Raw genomic sequence first — 15218 nt, forward strand, 5'->3', positions numbered from 1 at the left:
ACCCGGCAGAATTAGCCACGCCCACGTATAGCCTACTCGTATCGGTAAGTTAGACCAAGGCTCAGATATAACTTTGCTTATCCTTCATTAGTTGCGTGTCTTTGAATTTGACAATGTATATTTAGGCTAAATGTATTTTCTGTGTCGTTTTGGCGTTAATTGCAATTATCCCAATTTTTTCAAAAATATTCCAGGTTTTGGTAATTTTTTTAGCGAACTGTGCACGGTTCTGTAATGTAGCTTGCTAATGAATTTAAAAGTCAAAAAGTCGAGTAAATCGACATCATCTTGACGTTTTTATACGTACTTGAATCACCATCAGTTATAAACTGGTGATTTATATTTTCTGAACTGATGATGATACAAGTTCGTATCGAAACTTCTCTATTAAGAGGTGTCGATTTACCCAATGTTTTAACTAACTACGCCGTATCAGCTAAACTGTTTACTCAGTATTTTCCTAAAATAACTAGCGTCTTGTTTTTCTTTGTAATTTTTTTGAACTAAGCATTTGTAAGAGTTTTAAATAAACCGGGATAATTGATGTGTTCAACCGGTCGTCAGAAAAAGATCAAAATCTAGTGACAGATGACACCAAGACGCTTAGTGCTTCGTACAACAACGCGTTGTTTAAATAGAGGTATTTCTAATTTGTCAAACAATATTTTCAAGTCAGAATGTTTATGCTATAAGATAGGTCAACAATTTTTATTCTTAGGTCAAAACACAATTGTCCTATTGACTAGCAATCATTAGGTACTGGTACGAAAAACATCTGTATTTTTCGTTAATTTATTCCAACATTTAATTCATTGTTGGAATTAGAGAAGTCTTTATGCTCAAAACACTGCTTTTGAGACTTCACTCATAAAAAGCACCATTTAAAAACGTATGAAGAACAGAATGCGAAGTTTATTAACATCGTCAACATAACAACTCTATTGTCATTTCTCAATACGACTGATTAGACTTTCCACCCTTAACACACATTTGGTGAAAACAAAAGCCACTTTAAACTAAAAAGTACAATATTTAAACTTCAGGTGCATTAAAATTAATCAGTTTTTAATCAAATTTACATGGCAGCTTGTCCATAAAATGCACTTCGCTTCGCATTTATACCGGTTTTAAAGGCGTGGTGGCGTACGCGGCTTCTGGAAATAGCGAGTGATAGTTTATAACAGGAACATATGCAGCTGTGATCATATTACCAGCAAAATATCTGCCATGTAAGGCATTGACTGATTTCATTGCAGCATCAGTGCTATCACATTTTACGTATACATTTCCTTTTGATTGTTTGTCCACGAAGCAATGGAAAACCTTTCCATGGGATGAACATTCTTCAATTACGTCATTTAAAATCTCCTTATCCCAATCACTGCCGGTTTCATTTTGGGGATCAAACATGTTGGATAACTGAAAGCATGTTGTAGCGATGGGAGGGGCATTGGTCTGAATGCCAGGACCTTGGGGAAGCCCCAGTCCCATAGATTGGCCAAGTTGCAATGCATGTTGAGCTGCTGTTGGAACATGTAAACCGGTGCCTTCAGCCAGTTTTGCCATTAACTGTAGTCTTCCAGTAGTACCAAGGTCAATTCCGGCTCTTTCAACAGCATCATTATCAAGAAAAGATGGGCCAGTTGCAAATGCGGAAAGCGTTGAGAGATCCATTGCATTTCCCACTGTGTTGAGCTTTATAGGTTTTCCAGCTATTTCAAATCCGTTAAGCTGATCCAGAGCCCTCTTTGCACAATCTGCTTCTGAGAATGTAATAAAGGCATAACCTTTTGATATGCCTGTATCCTGGTCCTTCACAATTTGAGTCTGCTCTATGCGACCGAACGGAGAAAATATACCCTTTAGCATTTCTTCTGTAATGTTTTCATGTAGTGAACCTACATACAAGCGAGTTGGACCTCGGGCCGCCTGCTGTAGTGTCATTTGTGCAGCTGCAACCTTGTTTTTTTCAGATTGTGTTGGTTGAACCACAATTGGAACACCAAGAACTTTTTGTCCAGACAAGCCCAAAGCTAATGGTACTGATTCAAGATTTTTGAACTCCACATAAGCGATGCCTTTAGATCTTTTGGAATGCTTGTCTTGGATCAGTTTAACCTCTCGCACTTTGCCAACAGATGAGAAAAACTCTTCCAGATCTCTTGTGCGAATACGCTGTGCCAGCTGAAAGCAGAAGATGGTACGAGCATCACGGTCTGGCGGGCTTGGTGATCGGGGCTTAGGAGGTGGTGTTGGTGACTTAACCTTCTTCGGACTGCGACTCTTGCGCCTTGATTTTCTTTCCCTCGATCTGCTGCGCTTGCGTCTGTGGCTACGACTATGACTTCGATCACGGCTCCTTGAGCGGCGATGACGATGACTTTTGCCACGACTTCTACTGCGGCTACGTTTGGATCGCGACTTATGTTCACTTTTCTTTTTCTCTTCTTTCTTTATGTTAGTTTCAGTCTTAAACGGGGCCTCCAACATAGCCTCAACATCAAGATCGTCAGCCATGATAAATTAATGAGAGTTTATAAAATCCAAGCTAAAGTATCAACCAGAACCTGTATAATACCCCAGCGGATCTATAGAAAGCACAGTTTGCCTTACTTTATTAAAAACAACAGAAGGGGAAAGAAGCAAATATATAATATGTTAGTCGACTGTTCTTGTTAATAAAGACTTACGTCATGCTGCAGTGTTTTGACCAATACCTTGGTGATGTCAATTGTCAACCCATTCCTGGTCAACAAAAAGGGCATGTAATAATAGGTAATTAGGCCTAAACCAAACCAATACTAGAAAACGATTATAAGCCTAAACAACAAGGTGTAAAACCTGTAGAAACTTAGAAGGCTGGAAATAGATATTGTTCCGAGAGATGGGCTCAAAAGCCGAAACTGCAACAAGAACATTCAAAATTTAATGAACTTTTCTTAAGGGGACAAAAACATAATGCACCGAAATCAAGACATTTTATGAAGAAAAATCTGACTGTTCATTTTTCATCATTTTATGCTCACCTTGCGGCAGAAACAAAACGATTTTAGGAAGTTCAATCAGGCATCATTAGATTCTGTGTAGAACATTGCAATGGTTTAAATTTGTTTCCATTTAAAACATTTTTTTCAGTAATTGGCCTAATTATTAGAAGCTAATTTTGAATTTAAACCTTTGGTCTGGTCTATAATCCTACCACATTTTCATCCAAGGGTTTATATTTCTAAAATTATTTGGGTTAGTTAGGCTTAGGGATGCTCAAAGTAGAATATCGAATCCTCGGATTTGAATCCAGATGAGATTCGAATCCAATTCTGCTGTTTATTTCGGGTAATTGGAACCAATATAATTTAATGTTTTACCGCCGATTGTCGCGCCTAATTGTACAAACTCGTGCGGTAAGTTGGCATGTCGCTGCGGCGACCAATTTATAGCGCTTGCTTTAAATGCAACCTGGTAGTGCAGTGTCAGCATTTTTTCGGGCGACCAATTACTTCGCGTCAGGCGATAACGTTTCGTCTAAAATTAAGTGTCAATCAAGCGTTATTGGGCGAGCGATTAACGTGTAATTTTAGGAGCGGAGTTCGCAATTTCCCTATATGTGTTAAGCTGCAAAAGTAACACGTGCTGGCCATCGAGAAAATGCGCTATAGGGTTACTTAAGGTCAACTTTAGGCCGATATTCAGCGAGGTTATGCAGTTATGCACAGCGTAAATTGTCAAGTAATCGTTATGTCAATAGTAACTTTGTTTTATTTGCAGTACATTATTTGACTGCATAACAGATCAATTAGTCAAAAAAAAATCACTAAGACCCAACAATGCTTTTAAAAACTGTACCGAATTGCTAAAGAGTTCTGTGTGCAGTGTTGCATTGTACTCACTATTGGCAAAAATATAAGTTTTGGCAACAACCTGGACAGTGGACATGTATTACAGTTTACACAACTGCTTCAAATGACAGTTGTTAAGAATGTAAAACATTTTCATTATAATGTACACATGTTAGCAAATTGTTTGGGCGATTTATTGCTGTGAATATGGGTCCTGTAGGGTAGAAAAAGATTAATCCATTCCCTAAACAAAATCGAGGTTAAATAATTTAATAAAAATATACTAGGATTCGCTATTCTGGATTCGTTATTCTAGATTCGAAACCTATTATTCTAGAATACCTTGGTATTCTACTTTGAACATCCCTAGTTAGGCTGCAAGTTAGCATTTAAGTGGGTCCCTGTCTGGAAAGTAAGGCAGTTCTTTGAGATCTTGCAGGTACACACCCGAAAAATCGGGGTGACCAGGTGAAGCAAAAACAAGTGCATCTTCTGATTTTCCGATGCAATCTGTAACTTTGCACTGTAAACTTATGTTAAAGCGATAAATAACGGTGCATGAACATTTCACATATGAGGCACAGTTCATATTTTTTCACGGTGCACTTTTAAAAGGTTGAAAAACACTTGCAGGTCACTTGCCATACTTTCCACAGAGGGGTGGGTTAAGCATTTTTATTATATTTAATCCCACATTTATTTTGTTACTAACTCGCAAGTCACAACCTAATCCAAACAATGTTCGCAATATGCCTGGACGAAAATGTTGTAAGATTCTGGACCAGCGCCAAACCTTTTTAAATTTAAAGAATGTTGTTATTTTATCATAAAGTTGGAAATATGACATCAAAATACTTGATATTTTTGCTCCCATTTAAATATGTGTTGATTTTTCTTATGAAAAACAAAGCTTTTATTATTCTGTTATAAATATAACTATGCCACTTGCAAATTCCTGCTTTACATAAAAGCTAAATGTACCATTGATTTAAGGGGGAGTTGAAAGAATGATGTTGAAGGAACTGATTTGTTCTCATCTTCAAGTCTAAGGTAACAATATATAATTTTGTTAAATATATTTTAATATATAATGTATGGGCATCGTGTTACAGATTTATGTTATAATTAACATGCTACAGTTATAATACAGTGAAGGATTTCAGATTCAGGCAATTTTTATCAGCTTGACAAAAACTAAATCATTCGTTTAAAATACCGTAATACGAACAAACAAATACACGAAGCGTCACATTTAACCACCAAATATTTTGTTTTTGATGTTTGTTTGAATTAACATGCATTAGATTAACCTTAACTATTTGTACCTGACAAGTGAAAGCATTATTCAATACTTCGAAAGCGAAAACGGTACCTGACACCAATCTGAAACAATGGCAAAATAATTTAAAAAATATAAGAATAATCTGCACCTGATATTTCTATTAATATATATATATGAGCAACCATATTATTTATGCTAAAAGATTGAATACATTACATACAACCAATTAACTCACCAATACAACAACAAGCAAGGCGCTTACACAGCTACACTGCAAGACAAACGTTTGTCTGCGCCATTTTACCTCTGGCGTGGCTGTTGAGTGGCGCAATCACTTCCTAATGTGTGACGTCATCAAATAAAATAAATGACATTTGCGGGCGCAAAATAGCTAACTATATGTCCAAGACACACATATAATACAAAATAAAAATATATTTTACGATTATATTAATTTGGTAATCGTTAAAATGGCACAATGTATCGTTGTAAATAATAAATATTTTTCCTACTGTCACGTGACATGCGCTTTATTGACGAACTGCATTGTGGGAATTTTTAGTTAAAAAATAATACGTAATGACGTAACGATAGTACAGAGAAATAATCTATTAAAGATTCCACAAATTGTATTGTCATTTTATAGAGTATAACAAACCAAAAAGGTGTAATTAGTATTTCACTGTGTAACACCACAGTCCTTCAAAATCAGCAACTCTCCCACACCAGAAAGGCTCGTGTTAACATACTTTGCACCGGTTAATTCGTATATACAAAGCGACCAGTTTTAATCATGTTAAAAGAAGGGCATGGTCAGTAACTTTAAATCGCTACAATAAAATTGAATAAGATAGTGTTTGATTTGCGTGTATGTTGAAGCAAATAGGTATTTGCCGTATTCTATTATACTGTACCATAAAATTATACATGTATGAATTTTGTCGTATATTAGTACGTTGCAGCATGTAAGACAAGCAAAGTGGCTGTTATAAACAACATTTTATGGAATGCCTTTGAACCTGAAGAAGTTGGCAGAAATCTCCTTCACGTCAAATACTTAGTTTTTGTTGGTAGGCTACCACGTGTCTATCTATAGCTGCTTTTCCTACAAATGTTTTTTTCCGAATGTTACGTGATATGTTTACCTCGTCTTTCAGTTTGTATTCTACATTGAAACGTTTCTGTTCCACTAGTTAGCATGTCTGTCGTGACTTTAACTGCTTTGGAAAACTTTCTTCAAAGATTCGTGCATAAAAATCCTGGAGACGAATCACGATGGTTTTCTGGCAGCCAACTTTTTATCGCGTTTCGTGGTTATTTGTCTCGAACGAACCCCAATCGAATCAGTAAGTAACATGCATACCTAACAATATTGTTTGTTTTAATAGACTGGTTTGATGCAATTAAATTTTTTTAAACCCTAATTTGCCTTTTCGAAAACATTTACAAATAAAGCGTTATTATTTTTTAATGCAGCCTCGATGGACTTCAACACCTTTACGTTGCAACTGGAAAAGGTAGCCGGCGACTTGGGTTTTCAAACGAAAACTAAAGGAAAATCGACTTATTACGAGATAAATACAGCAGTTACGACTGAAGTGTCGACGACTTCCCCACCTGAAACGGTAGGATTACATAGTTATTTTTGGCGTTTGTGGTTTTATCGAAATTATGTAACGTTTTTAGACAGACACGTTCGACGACCCTTCTGATATAGAACAGATTGGTATGGACGAATTAAACATTTTTCTTTGTTGCAAGCTTTGCTGCGGCTATCTTGTTGAAGCCACGACAATTACCGAATGCTTGCACTCCTGTAAGTCTTTAATCGACATTACGTTTGTGTAGTAACCGGAAACGTTTCCTAAATAATAAATAGAATTTGTTTGAAAAGTAAATGCAATGTACCACAGTCTTCCTTAATCATTTAACGATTTTGTATTGATTTAAAATGTATTTCAGTCTGCAAAAGTTGTATTCTTAAACACTTCGTTCTGCACAATTCTTGTCCGATCTGTGGCATTGTTGTGCACAGCACCAATCCCATTTCAACCCTGAAAGCGGATACAGTAATGCAGGATATTGTAAACAAACTGTTGCCTGGAATTCACAAAGGTAAATACTACATTTATTGTAAGAAAAGGGGCTGATCTACCCCCACTTCATCATAACGTAATAACTGTTTAACTAAAGAAAGTTATAAGTAAACCTTTTTTACAAATTTTTATTATTTGCAGTGGAACTAAACCGTTTTAAGGACTTTCAAAATAAAATTCAGCAAAATCAAGATGTGCTACACCCACATTTTACACCTTATTTGTCAAGTATGGTGTATTTGGAATGGATTGGCCAAAGTCACTATACAATTGAAGCAGAGGTACTATTTTCCTGGTATATCTACTTACACAATGAATAAACAATGATTCCCTCATGCAGGACTTGGTTCACAAATACATCAGGATACCAAACTTTACTTCAATTGCACACATTTCCAAATTCGTTATAAAAAAGCTAAAACAACTTGGAAGGTAGCATATATAAACAAGTAGTAAATATTTGTATTATAGTTTTACCACTTTTTTACTTTCAGAAAACTTCCTGCTGAAGTGAAATGTGAAATCCAATGTGGTGGTGTCACATTGCCACAGTATTTAACTATTAGTATGATCAAGAAACATGGGCTTGACTTTGAGCTAAAGGTATAACAATAAATGGTTCACCTACCTATATTTTAATGTGATAAATTACCCTCATACTTTTTTACAGAAGGGATTTTTGCACTTGCAATACGAACTGAAGCCAAAATGAGATAAAAGTTTATTTTCTGATAATAACATCCATTACAATATCTCCATATCTATAAGGCACACTTGAAATGATGTTGCATAAAGTTATCACAGTGTTTGTTGCATGCTGTACAAACAATTACATATGATGGAAGACAGAGACCATCCATTTCTCAAGCTCAAAGGCAATAGCTTGAGATAGGAAACTTTCTCTGAATGCCAATCCTGCATTGAAGCATTTTGATATTCTTGTCTTCTCTCAGACTGTGTCATCTTTAAAACAACATGATAAGAGGAAATATTTGTGTACCTTTAAAGTAACATGTTGTTTCTTACCATGGAACCACCACTTAGTATCTTTCGGGTTTTTACTACAAGTGCGAATGTAAAAAGCATTGTCTGGTGGTCTTTTCTGAAATAAGTAGCATGTTGTACTGAATAAGAGATTGTGAACAAGCATTCATAAAATACATACCTTTTCAGAGCAGCTACTTAGCATTGAGATAATACTTAAACAAATCGTTTCAGCTGAGAGAGCAGGACTCCAGTCTTCAGTGAGAATAGACAAGCAAATATGGCCATTGCTGTAGACATGGGGATGAACAGGGATTGATTTCCCAATAAACATAACCTAGCAAGAAGTCTTGTTAAAATATATTAGCAGGAACAACAACTACTTATATAACACTTACATACTATACAAGGGTAATGGCGTAAACCACAACATTCCTACTAAATCATGAAGTATTTCAAATAGTGTCCTTACTGCTGAAAATTGAAAAGTAAGGTATAACTATTCACGTAGCACAAATAAGTACAGTTTTTGCAGAGATTTTACATACTTATAGCCATCACTTGCAGATTCAATTTTCATACACAATAGCCTTGGAAAGTTTATTAGAACTCAACAATACTGGTTTACCCACACATACAAAATGTCATGCATATATAATATGTAGTATATACATGTACATCTATGTGATGCAAAAATTATTTTAACTTATCTGTGGGATGTGGGCATATGTATGTAGTTAATTATTTAATTATAACAATAAAGCAGTAAGGTTAGATTTAGCAGTGCTTTCATATTATGCTTACCTGAGGTGAATCAAAAGGATATCGCACTCCAAACTTAAAGAACAGTCTGAATTCTTCACCTTCAAATAAGGTTCCTTCGGCACCTTTAAGGTCAACCACAAATTGCCCAGGTGAAGAAAGGGATTCCTCACACAGTCTCATACCAGGTGGTGGTGACCTTTGAAGAGTTAGGATCTCTTTTTGGATTCTTTTCTGATTTTAAACAAAATAAAAGGTTTAAACAAACAAATATGTAAAAAGACCCTAACTGAAACCCATAAAAATATATATGACTAGCTCTCAGTGTTGTACTGGCTTTGACTTGAGTCACTATTTTCAAAAGACTTTAATTGCAGCATTGGTGAAATGTTTTAAATTTTTAGTTAAAATTAAGTGTTTTCATTGAATAATTTTTATAAAATTGGGGTATTTATATTAATTTTTATGCATGTTGCATTTCTAGTTGAGTTGTTGCTAATCATCTGACAAGTTGACATAAGTTGGTCAACCACTGGAGGTTACGTTGTTTTTTACCAAATTGACTTGTACCTGTCATTTAAAATGACTAGACTGGGACTTAATTATATCTAAATGACTTGTTTACAACCCTGGCATAAAGCAATGCTCTTTATAAAAATGCTGGTTGTTCATGATTGGTAATTCAGAAAAGAAAATACAAGGCAAAGCTTGTTAATAAATGTTATGGAAGATAGCATTACAAACAATGGAAGGAATGAGTAGAAATCAGTACACAACTATATCACTACAAGTAAAATACAGGAGATACAGTGATTTTAAAATGCAAATATATTTCCTGGTGTTTGTTATTAAATTTAGCAGCTACTCTTAACAACCAATTTAAATGATAGACGGACAAGCTACTATACAATACCTGGTGAAAACCGCCTGCCATTTTTGTATCAATTGAAAACTGCTAAATAACACTACATAAATGCAGCCTTGACCTGTTCGGTTTAAAATGGAAGATTAGGTAAGCAACTGTAACTGGGGCGCTTTAATCTTAATGTATATAATAACTTCTGTGTTCAGCAGAATAGATTATGAACTAATTTCACCGTAATTTAAACACAATGACGAAATCATAAACAATTCAGTTCAATGAACAAAAAACTTTTCTTCTGCAACGAAAAATAATAATTATAGGGTATTCCCCTTTAATCCCAGCTGAGCTAACAACTCATGCGAGTCTCAAAAATGTATTCATTGAACGAATGATCTTTCACAGTATTTTGAGTCTTCGCCATTATTATTAGTATGCAGTAAAAATATGCAAAGATAAAGTTAATCGAAAATATATACATATACAATTATAGGCCTACATATCGTTTTTTATCGTAACGCGTGGAAGTTTTCAGAGTTGACGTTATCCCGGAACGTCTAACTGTAAAACAAGCAACCTTAGCATTAGGGAACCTAAAGTTATCGTTTGATATATATGCATTGTGCACATATCGAACTGAAATTCTTCAAAGAGATAGCGGGTGGGAGAAAAGGGGTCGGCCTGCGCAATTTTTTTACCGGTAGGTTGTAACGTCGTACCCGCAAAATCGGGTGCATCTAAAACATACAGGATCTTACGTGACATATCATGGGCAAGTATTTACTTGCAAGTATTGTGACGGGAAAGGTCACAAACAAGCAAACTGTCCCAAACGTCAAAAAGATTTTCCTCGGCTAGTTAAAAGACAAGAAGAGCCCAAGCAAGACAAAGTACACGGACAGACAAACGATAAGGCAGTTGCACCCCAATCTAGCCCTGGCGCTAACAACGCTGATAACGATTCACACTCTACAACAGCCGTAAGCAGCATTCTAAACGATGCTGATAAGAGCTCGCCTGACTTCAACTCTGAATCCAACATCAAGTCAAGCACACCGAAGCTTATCAACAACTGGTCAAGGAAAAGGCTGCAACGAAGCCCGGACGAGCTTCCTAACAGCAAATCTATAAGCCTATGTGCGTCCAGAATCTCGCTGACATGCCCTGGCTGCCAAGCTGAAGCTTTGGTTTCGGCTCAATCGAAATTGCAAGTACCGGTATAAGTTAATTAACTGTAGTTGCGGGAAAAAGCATTCCTGTCTTATAGGTACCAATAAAGCGTTTAGATGTCATTGTGGCATGGAGTACGAGTGGGATATTGATATTGGTGTTGAACGCGTTTAAATATTATTTTTATGTCTTTAAATATTGTTTCACACAACGTTCGACGTTTAAACATTGCGATGAAAAGAAAGTCGATTTTTAATTTTTTACGTCGTAAAAAGTGTTACGTTGCGTTTTTGCAGGAAACCCACAGTAGTGGTAAGCACGAAAAGTTATGGGGTATGGAATGGGGAGGGGAAGCTTTTTGGGCGCACGGCACCTCAAGCAGTAGAGGGGTGGCCATACCAATTGACAAAAAACTGTCTTATACCATCTCAGGCACACAGGTAGACCAAGAAGGTCGATACTTAATGGTTAATATTACAATAAATGCAACCCCAATAGTTTGTTAACGTTTACGCGCCAAATAAGGACGATCCAGAATTTTTGCCAATTTATTCGCTGTACTTGACAGCTTTTCCGATGCCCCGATAATCATGGGAGGTGACTTTAATCTAGTTCTGGACAATGTCCTAGACCAAAACGGAAGTAAAAAAACATCGTAACCGAAAAGCAAGAGAAATTATTTTGCAATACATGACAATACAAACTTACAGACATTTTTCGCCACAAATTTCCAACTGTTAAAAAGTTCTCAAGAATTCAAAAATTACCAGCGGCATCATCGCGTTTAGATTTTTTTTAATTGGCAAAACCTTCGTCAAAAATGTTACAAGCGTAGACGTAGTTCCCGGCCTAATGTCCGACCACAATGTGGTAACGCTAGGAACTGACATTACACCCAGCACCACGCGGCAGAGGCTACTGGAAATTTAATACATCACCATTAAATGACCAGCATTACAAGGAAAAAATAAGAAAGTTAATCACTTATTATAAAGCGGAAAACCATATAGGCGAAACCGATCCTCACGTTAGATGGGACGCCTTGAAAGCAGTGGTTCGGGGAGAAACTATAAGATACTCGGCCGAACTAAAACGAAGGTCAAATATTAAACAAAACGATTTGGAAAAACTAATTGGGGAGACGCAAGACGCTATTTTAAATAATTCTAAAACAGAATTAGGCCCCTTGCACGAAAATTGTCCAAACTTAAATCGGAACTTGAGCAACTAATGCTGCGCCAAACCAAAAGCGCCGTAATGCGAAGTAGGGCTTGCTGGGCCGAGGAGGGCGAGAAAAATACAAAATACTTTCTAAACTTAGAAAAAAGACATTGCGAAAAGAAGGGTATTAACAGACTGTTGGTCGACAATAAAATGATAACTGATCAAAACAACATTTTGGACGGCCTATAGTCGGATTTTACTAGCAACTCTATAAACAAAACGGAAATTTATTAAACAAAACCTCAATCACTTCAAAATTAAAAACACTAGATCTCCCAAAAATTAAGGCAGAACAATCAAAAATATTAGAAGCGGAAACAACAGAAGCGGAATTCTTCACTGCTCTCTGCAACATGGGTAAAAATAAATCCCCTGGGCTAGACGGTTTTCCAGCAGAGTTTTATATAACATTTTGGGACAATATCATATGCCTCTATATGGCAGCTTGGCGACATACCGTAAATACGAGTAGACTGTCACCTTCGCAGTCAGAAGCAGTATAGTAACTTTACTTCCAAAAGCTAATAAAGACCATCTTGAACCGACAAATTTTAGACCAATGCCGCTATTAAATGTAGACTACAAAATTGCTTCAAGTAGTTAACACCCGAGTCCGAAGTGTACTAAACGACATTATCTCGCCTGCGCAAAATGGTTTTATTCCGAAACGATACATAGGCACTAATATTCGTCTTTTGTTCGATATCATCGACTGTGCCGACTATTACAATATACCTGGCGCGATACTGTCCTTAGATATGTTCAAGGCCTTTGACACGGTGAATAGGGACTTCATATATCCTTAGCTGCTTTGGGGTTCGGTCATGAGATTATTAAATTAATCGAGTGTTTTTATCAAAATCCGTCGTGCATAATTGTCAACAACTTTGTATCACAATCGTTCAACGTTGAACGTGGCGTACGCCAGGGAGATCCTCTCTCTCCAACTTTATTTGTTCTGTGGATTGAATGCCTTGCCGCTGCTTTAAGACAGGGCCTTTACAACGGCATCACGATAAATGGCAAGGAATTTAAAGTGTCCCTATTTGCTGACGACACCAAAGTATTTCTATCGGGTAGTGATCAGGATTTTACAGAGGTCTTTGGGATAATCGAAGACTTCGGTGAAATGTCAGGCTGCAAAGTAAATATATCAAAATCAAATGCGTTTTTCATCGGGACAAATCGTAAAACAGTTACAAACCCATGGAACAAAGTGGTCTTCTATGGCCATCAGGCACTATCAAATACTTAGGCGTTGAAATTCCCACTGGCCCGAGTAACGACGCCGATCTAATTGAAAAAAACTTTTAACCACTTCTGAAAAAAATTCAAATATCTGGTCCGCAAGGGGTCTCTCGCTCCTCGGAATAACAACAGTTATTAAGAGCCTCATGATTCCAATTTTAACCTTTAAAATCAGTGTTGTCCCGGTAAGTGTACCAAAATGCTTTATCTCCAAAGTTAAACGAATCCTCTTTACATTTTTATGGGGGTCCAAATGGGAGAGGGTGAAAAGAGAGACTTTGTGTGCGAATATTGCAAATGGGGGGACAGGCATGATCAATATAGATAATTACTTGTTAGCCTTACATACAAAATGGATCTATACACTACTCGACGAAAACGCGGAAGCGGATTGGAAACAAATCGAAGGCCCCTTTATCCAAGATAACCGATTGGAAGCGCTTCTTAATGGGAACATAGGAACAAACAATGCAATTACAAGGCATATACTCCCCATGCGAACCTAACGTTGCACAATAACGGCGTCCAAACAACTCCTGGAAATCATAGATACAATGTCAAACAGCCGTCCGCTTTGGCTAAACAAAAAAGTAGTACCACTCAAATGTTTTTTTCGTGCCAGCACTTATAGATTCCAATATAATTTTTCACCAGGATTTATTGAATATAAACGGCCAATACCTACAATATGACGCATTGGTAAATAAATTTAACTTTACTCCTAACAACACAGATTTTGTCCAATTCATAAAATTAATATCGAGTCTCCCAGAAGACTGGGATTCGGGTAGCCCAACAACGTCCCGATCGTATAGAACCCAAACATTAAAATTATTTATCCAGCAGTATAACTCCACCAAATCAGTCCACGAAAAAATACAAACAACAATCCTCTTTCCTCCAAAAGCTGAATTACAATGGCACCGGACCTTAAGTTGCGGGAGTGCACGTCTGCCATGGGAAAAAATGTACCGCAACCTCTACAATTCAACAATCGAAAACAAACTAAGAAGCTTTCAGATAAAGTTTAACTTGGGCGCAATTGTTACAAATGACTCCCTTTATTCGTTTGGTAAAACCGAATCTAACCAATGTACTTTTTGCAAAAAGGCCACGGAAACCCTGTACCACTTGTTTTATTTACCTGTTACGTGTCTATACTGGGAAAACGTGAGTGCGTGCTGGTTAGGTACTAAACTACGAATATCGTGTGTTTTTTCCCGCGAGCTATTACTCGAGTGCACAAAAATGTACCGTGCAAAACATTTGTGAATTGTGTCCCTTTTATGCGCGCGATATGTTATTTATCAATGTAAATATGCCGAAGCTGTCCCGACTATGAAATGAAAGACACACACAAACATGTGTTTAATAACATCTGTGATCTAGCCCCTCGGAAGTTGCTTTATGACCAACGATTACGGCTTCCGTATCAATAGTACACCGAAAAGCCATCGCAGACTCGCCGAATCTGTCGATCTATGATGCAAGCAGAGCAAGCCAGAAAAACAACTAGCCTGCAATGAGGTTCGAACTCACGACCTCCGGTCAAGCCGGGACCGTCGCTCTACCAACTGAGCTATGCAGGCTCAGAGAGGAGCGAGTCGAGAAACAACCATGCGCCAATACTTGCACACACAAACATGTGTTTAATAACATCTGTGATCTAGCCCCTCGGAAGTTGCTTTATGACCAACGATTACAACTTTACGGACTGATGATCCCCCAGTGTGAAGTTGCTTGTACTAACAAAA

The 15218-nt window shown here is 37.0% G+C and overlaps 3 protein-coding genes across 6 annotated transcripts; 1 reads left to right on the top strand and 2 right to left on the bottom strand.

The window, feature by feature from the left end:
- Nucleotides 1-886: 886 nt before the first annotated feature.
- LOC146136150 (RNA-binding protein 39-like) lies at nt 887-5429 on the bottom strand. Of its 3 annotated transcripts, XM_083395936.1 has the most exons (7): nt 5354-5429; nt 5162-5219; nt 4818-4881; nt 3027-3079; nt 2842-2903; nt 2691-2745; nt 887-2588 (listed from the first exon to the last, which is right to left on the bottom strand). In XM_083395936.1, the coding sequence occupies exon 7, from the start codon at nt 2515-2517 to the stop codon at nt 1117-1119; it is 1401 nt and encodes a 466-aa protein (XP_083252062.1). In that variant the 5' UTR covers nt 2518-2588; nt 2691-2745; nt 2842-2903; nt 3027-3079; nt 4818-4881; nt 5162-5219; nt 5354-5429; the 3' UTR covers nt 887-1116. The 3 variants fall into 3 exon arrangements, with proteins under 3 accessions (XP_083252062.1, XP_083252060.1, XP_083252061.1); XM_083395934.1 differs by having other exon boundaries at nt 887-2745; XM_083395935.1 differs by having other exon boundaries at nt 2691-5412.
- A 695-nt stretch (nt 5430-6124) lies between these two features.
- On the top strand, nt 6125-8356 carry LOC146136151 (polycomb group RING finger protein 5-A-like). The gene is made up of 8 exons (XM_083395937.1): nt 6125-6464; nt 6595-6743; nt 6805-6934; nt 7081-7233; nt 7356-7495; nt 7555-7646; nt 7709-7817; nt 7885-8356. The coding sequence occupies exons 1-8, from the start codon at nt 6317-6319 to the stop codon at nt 7924-7926; spliced, it is 963 nt and encodes a 320-aa protein (XP_083252063.1). The 5' UTR covers nt 6125-6316; the 3' UTR covers nt 7927-8356.
- Nucleotides 7152-10105, bottom strand: LOC146136152 (ubiquitin-conjugating enzyme E2 W-like). 2 transcript variants are annotated; one of them, XM_083395939.1, is made up of 5 exons: nt 9874-10104; nt 9003-9194; nt 8380-8535; nt 8241-8316; nt 7152-8177 (listed from the first exon to the last, which is right to left on the bottom strand). In XM_083395939.1, exons 1-5 carry the CDS (start codon nt 9892-9894, stop codon nt 8164-8166), a joined length of 459 nt encoding a protein of 152 aa, XP_083252065.1. In that variant the 5' UTR covers nt 9895-10104; the 3' UTR covers nt 7152-8163. The 2 variants fall into 2 exon arrangements, with proteins under 2 accessions (XP_083252065.1, XP_083252064.1); XM_083395938.1 differs by having other exon boundaries at nt 7152-8316; nt 9874-10105.
- Between the last annotated feature and the right edge of the window lie 5113 nt (nt 10106-15218).

Source organism: Ascidiella aspersa, chromosome 8 (genome assembly GCF_963924565.1).
Source record: "Ascidiella aspersa chromosome 8, kaAscAspe10.2, whole genome shotgun sequence".
Classification (NCBI taxonomy): Eukaryota; Metazoa; Chordata; class Ascidiacea; order Phlebobranchia; family Ascidiidae; genus Ascidiella; species Ascidiella aspersa.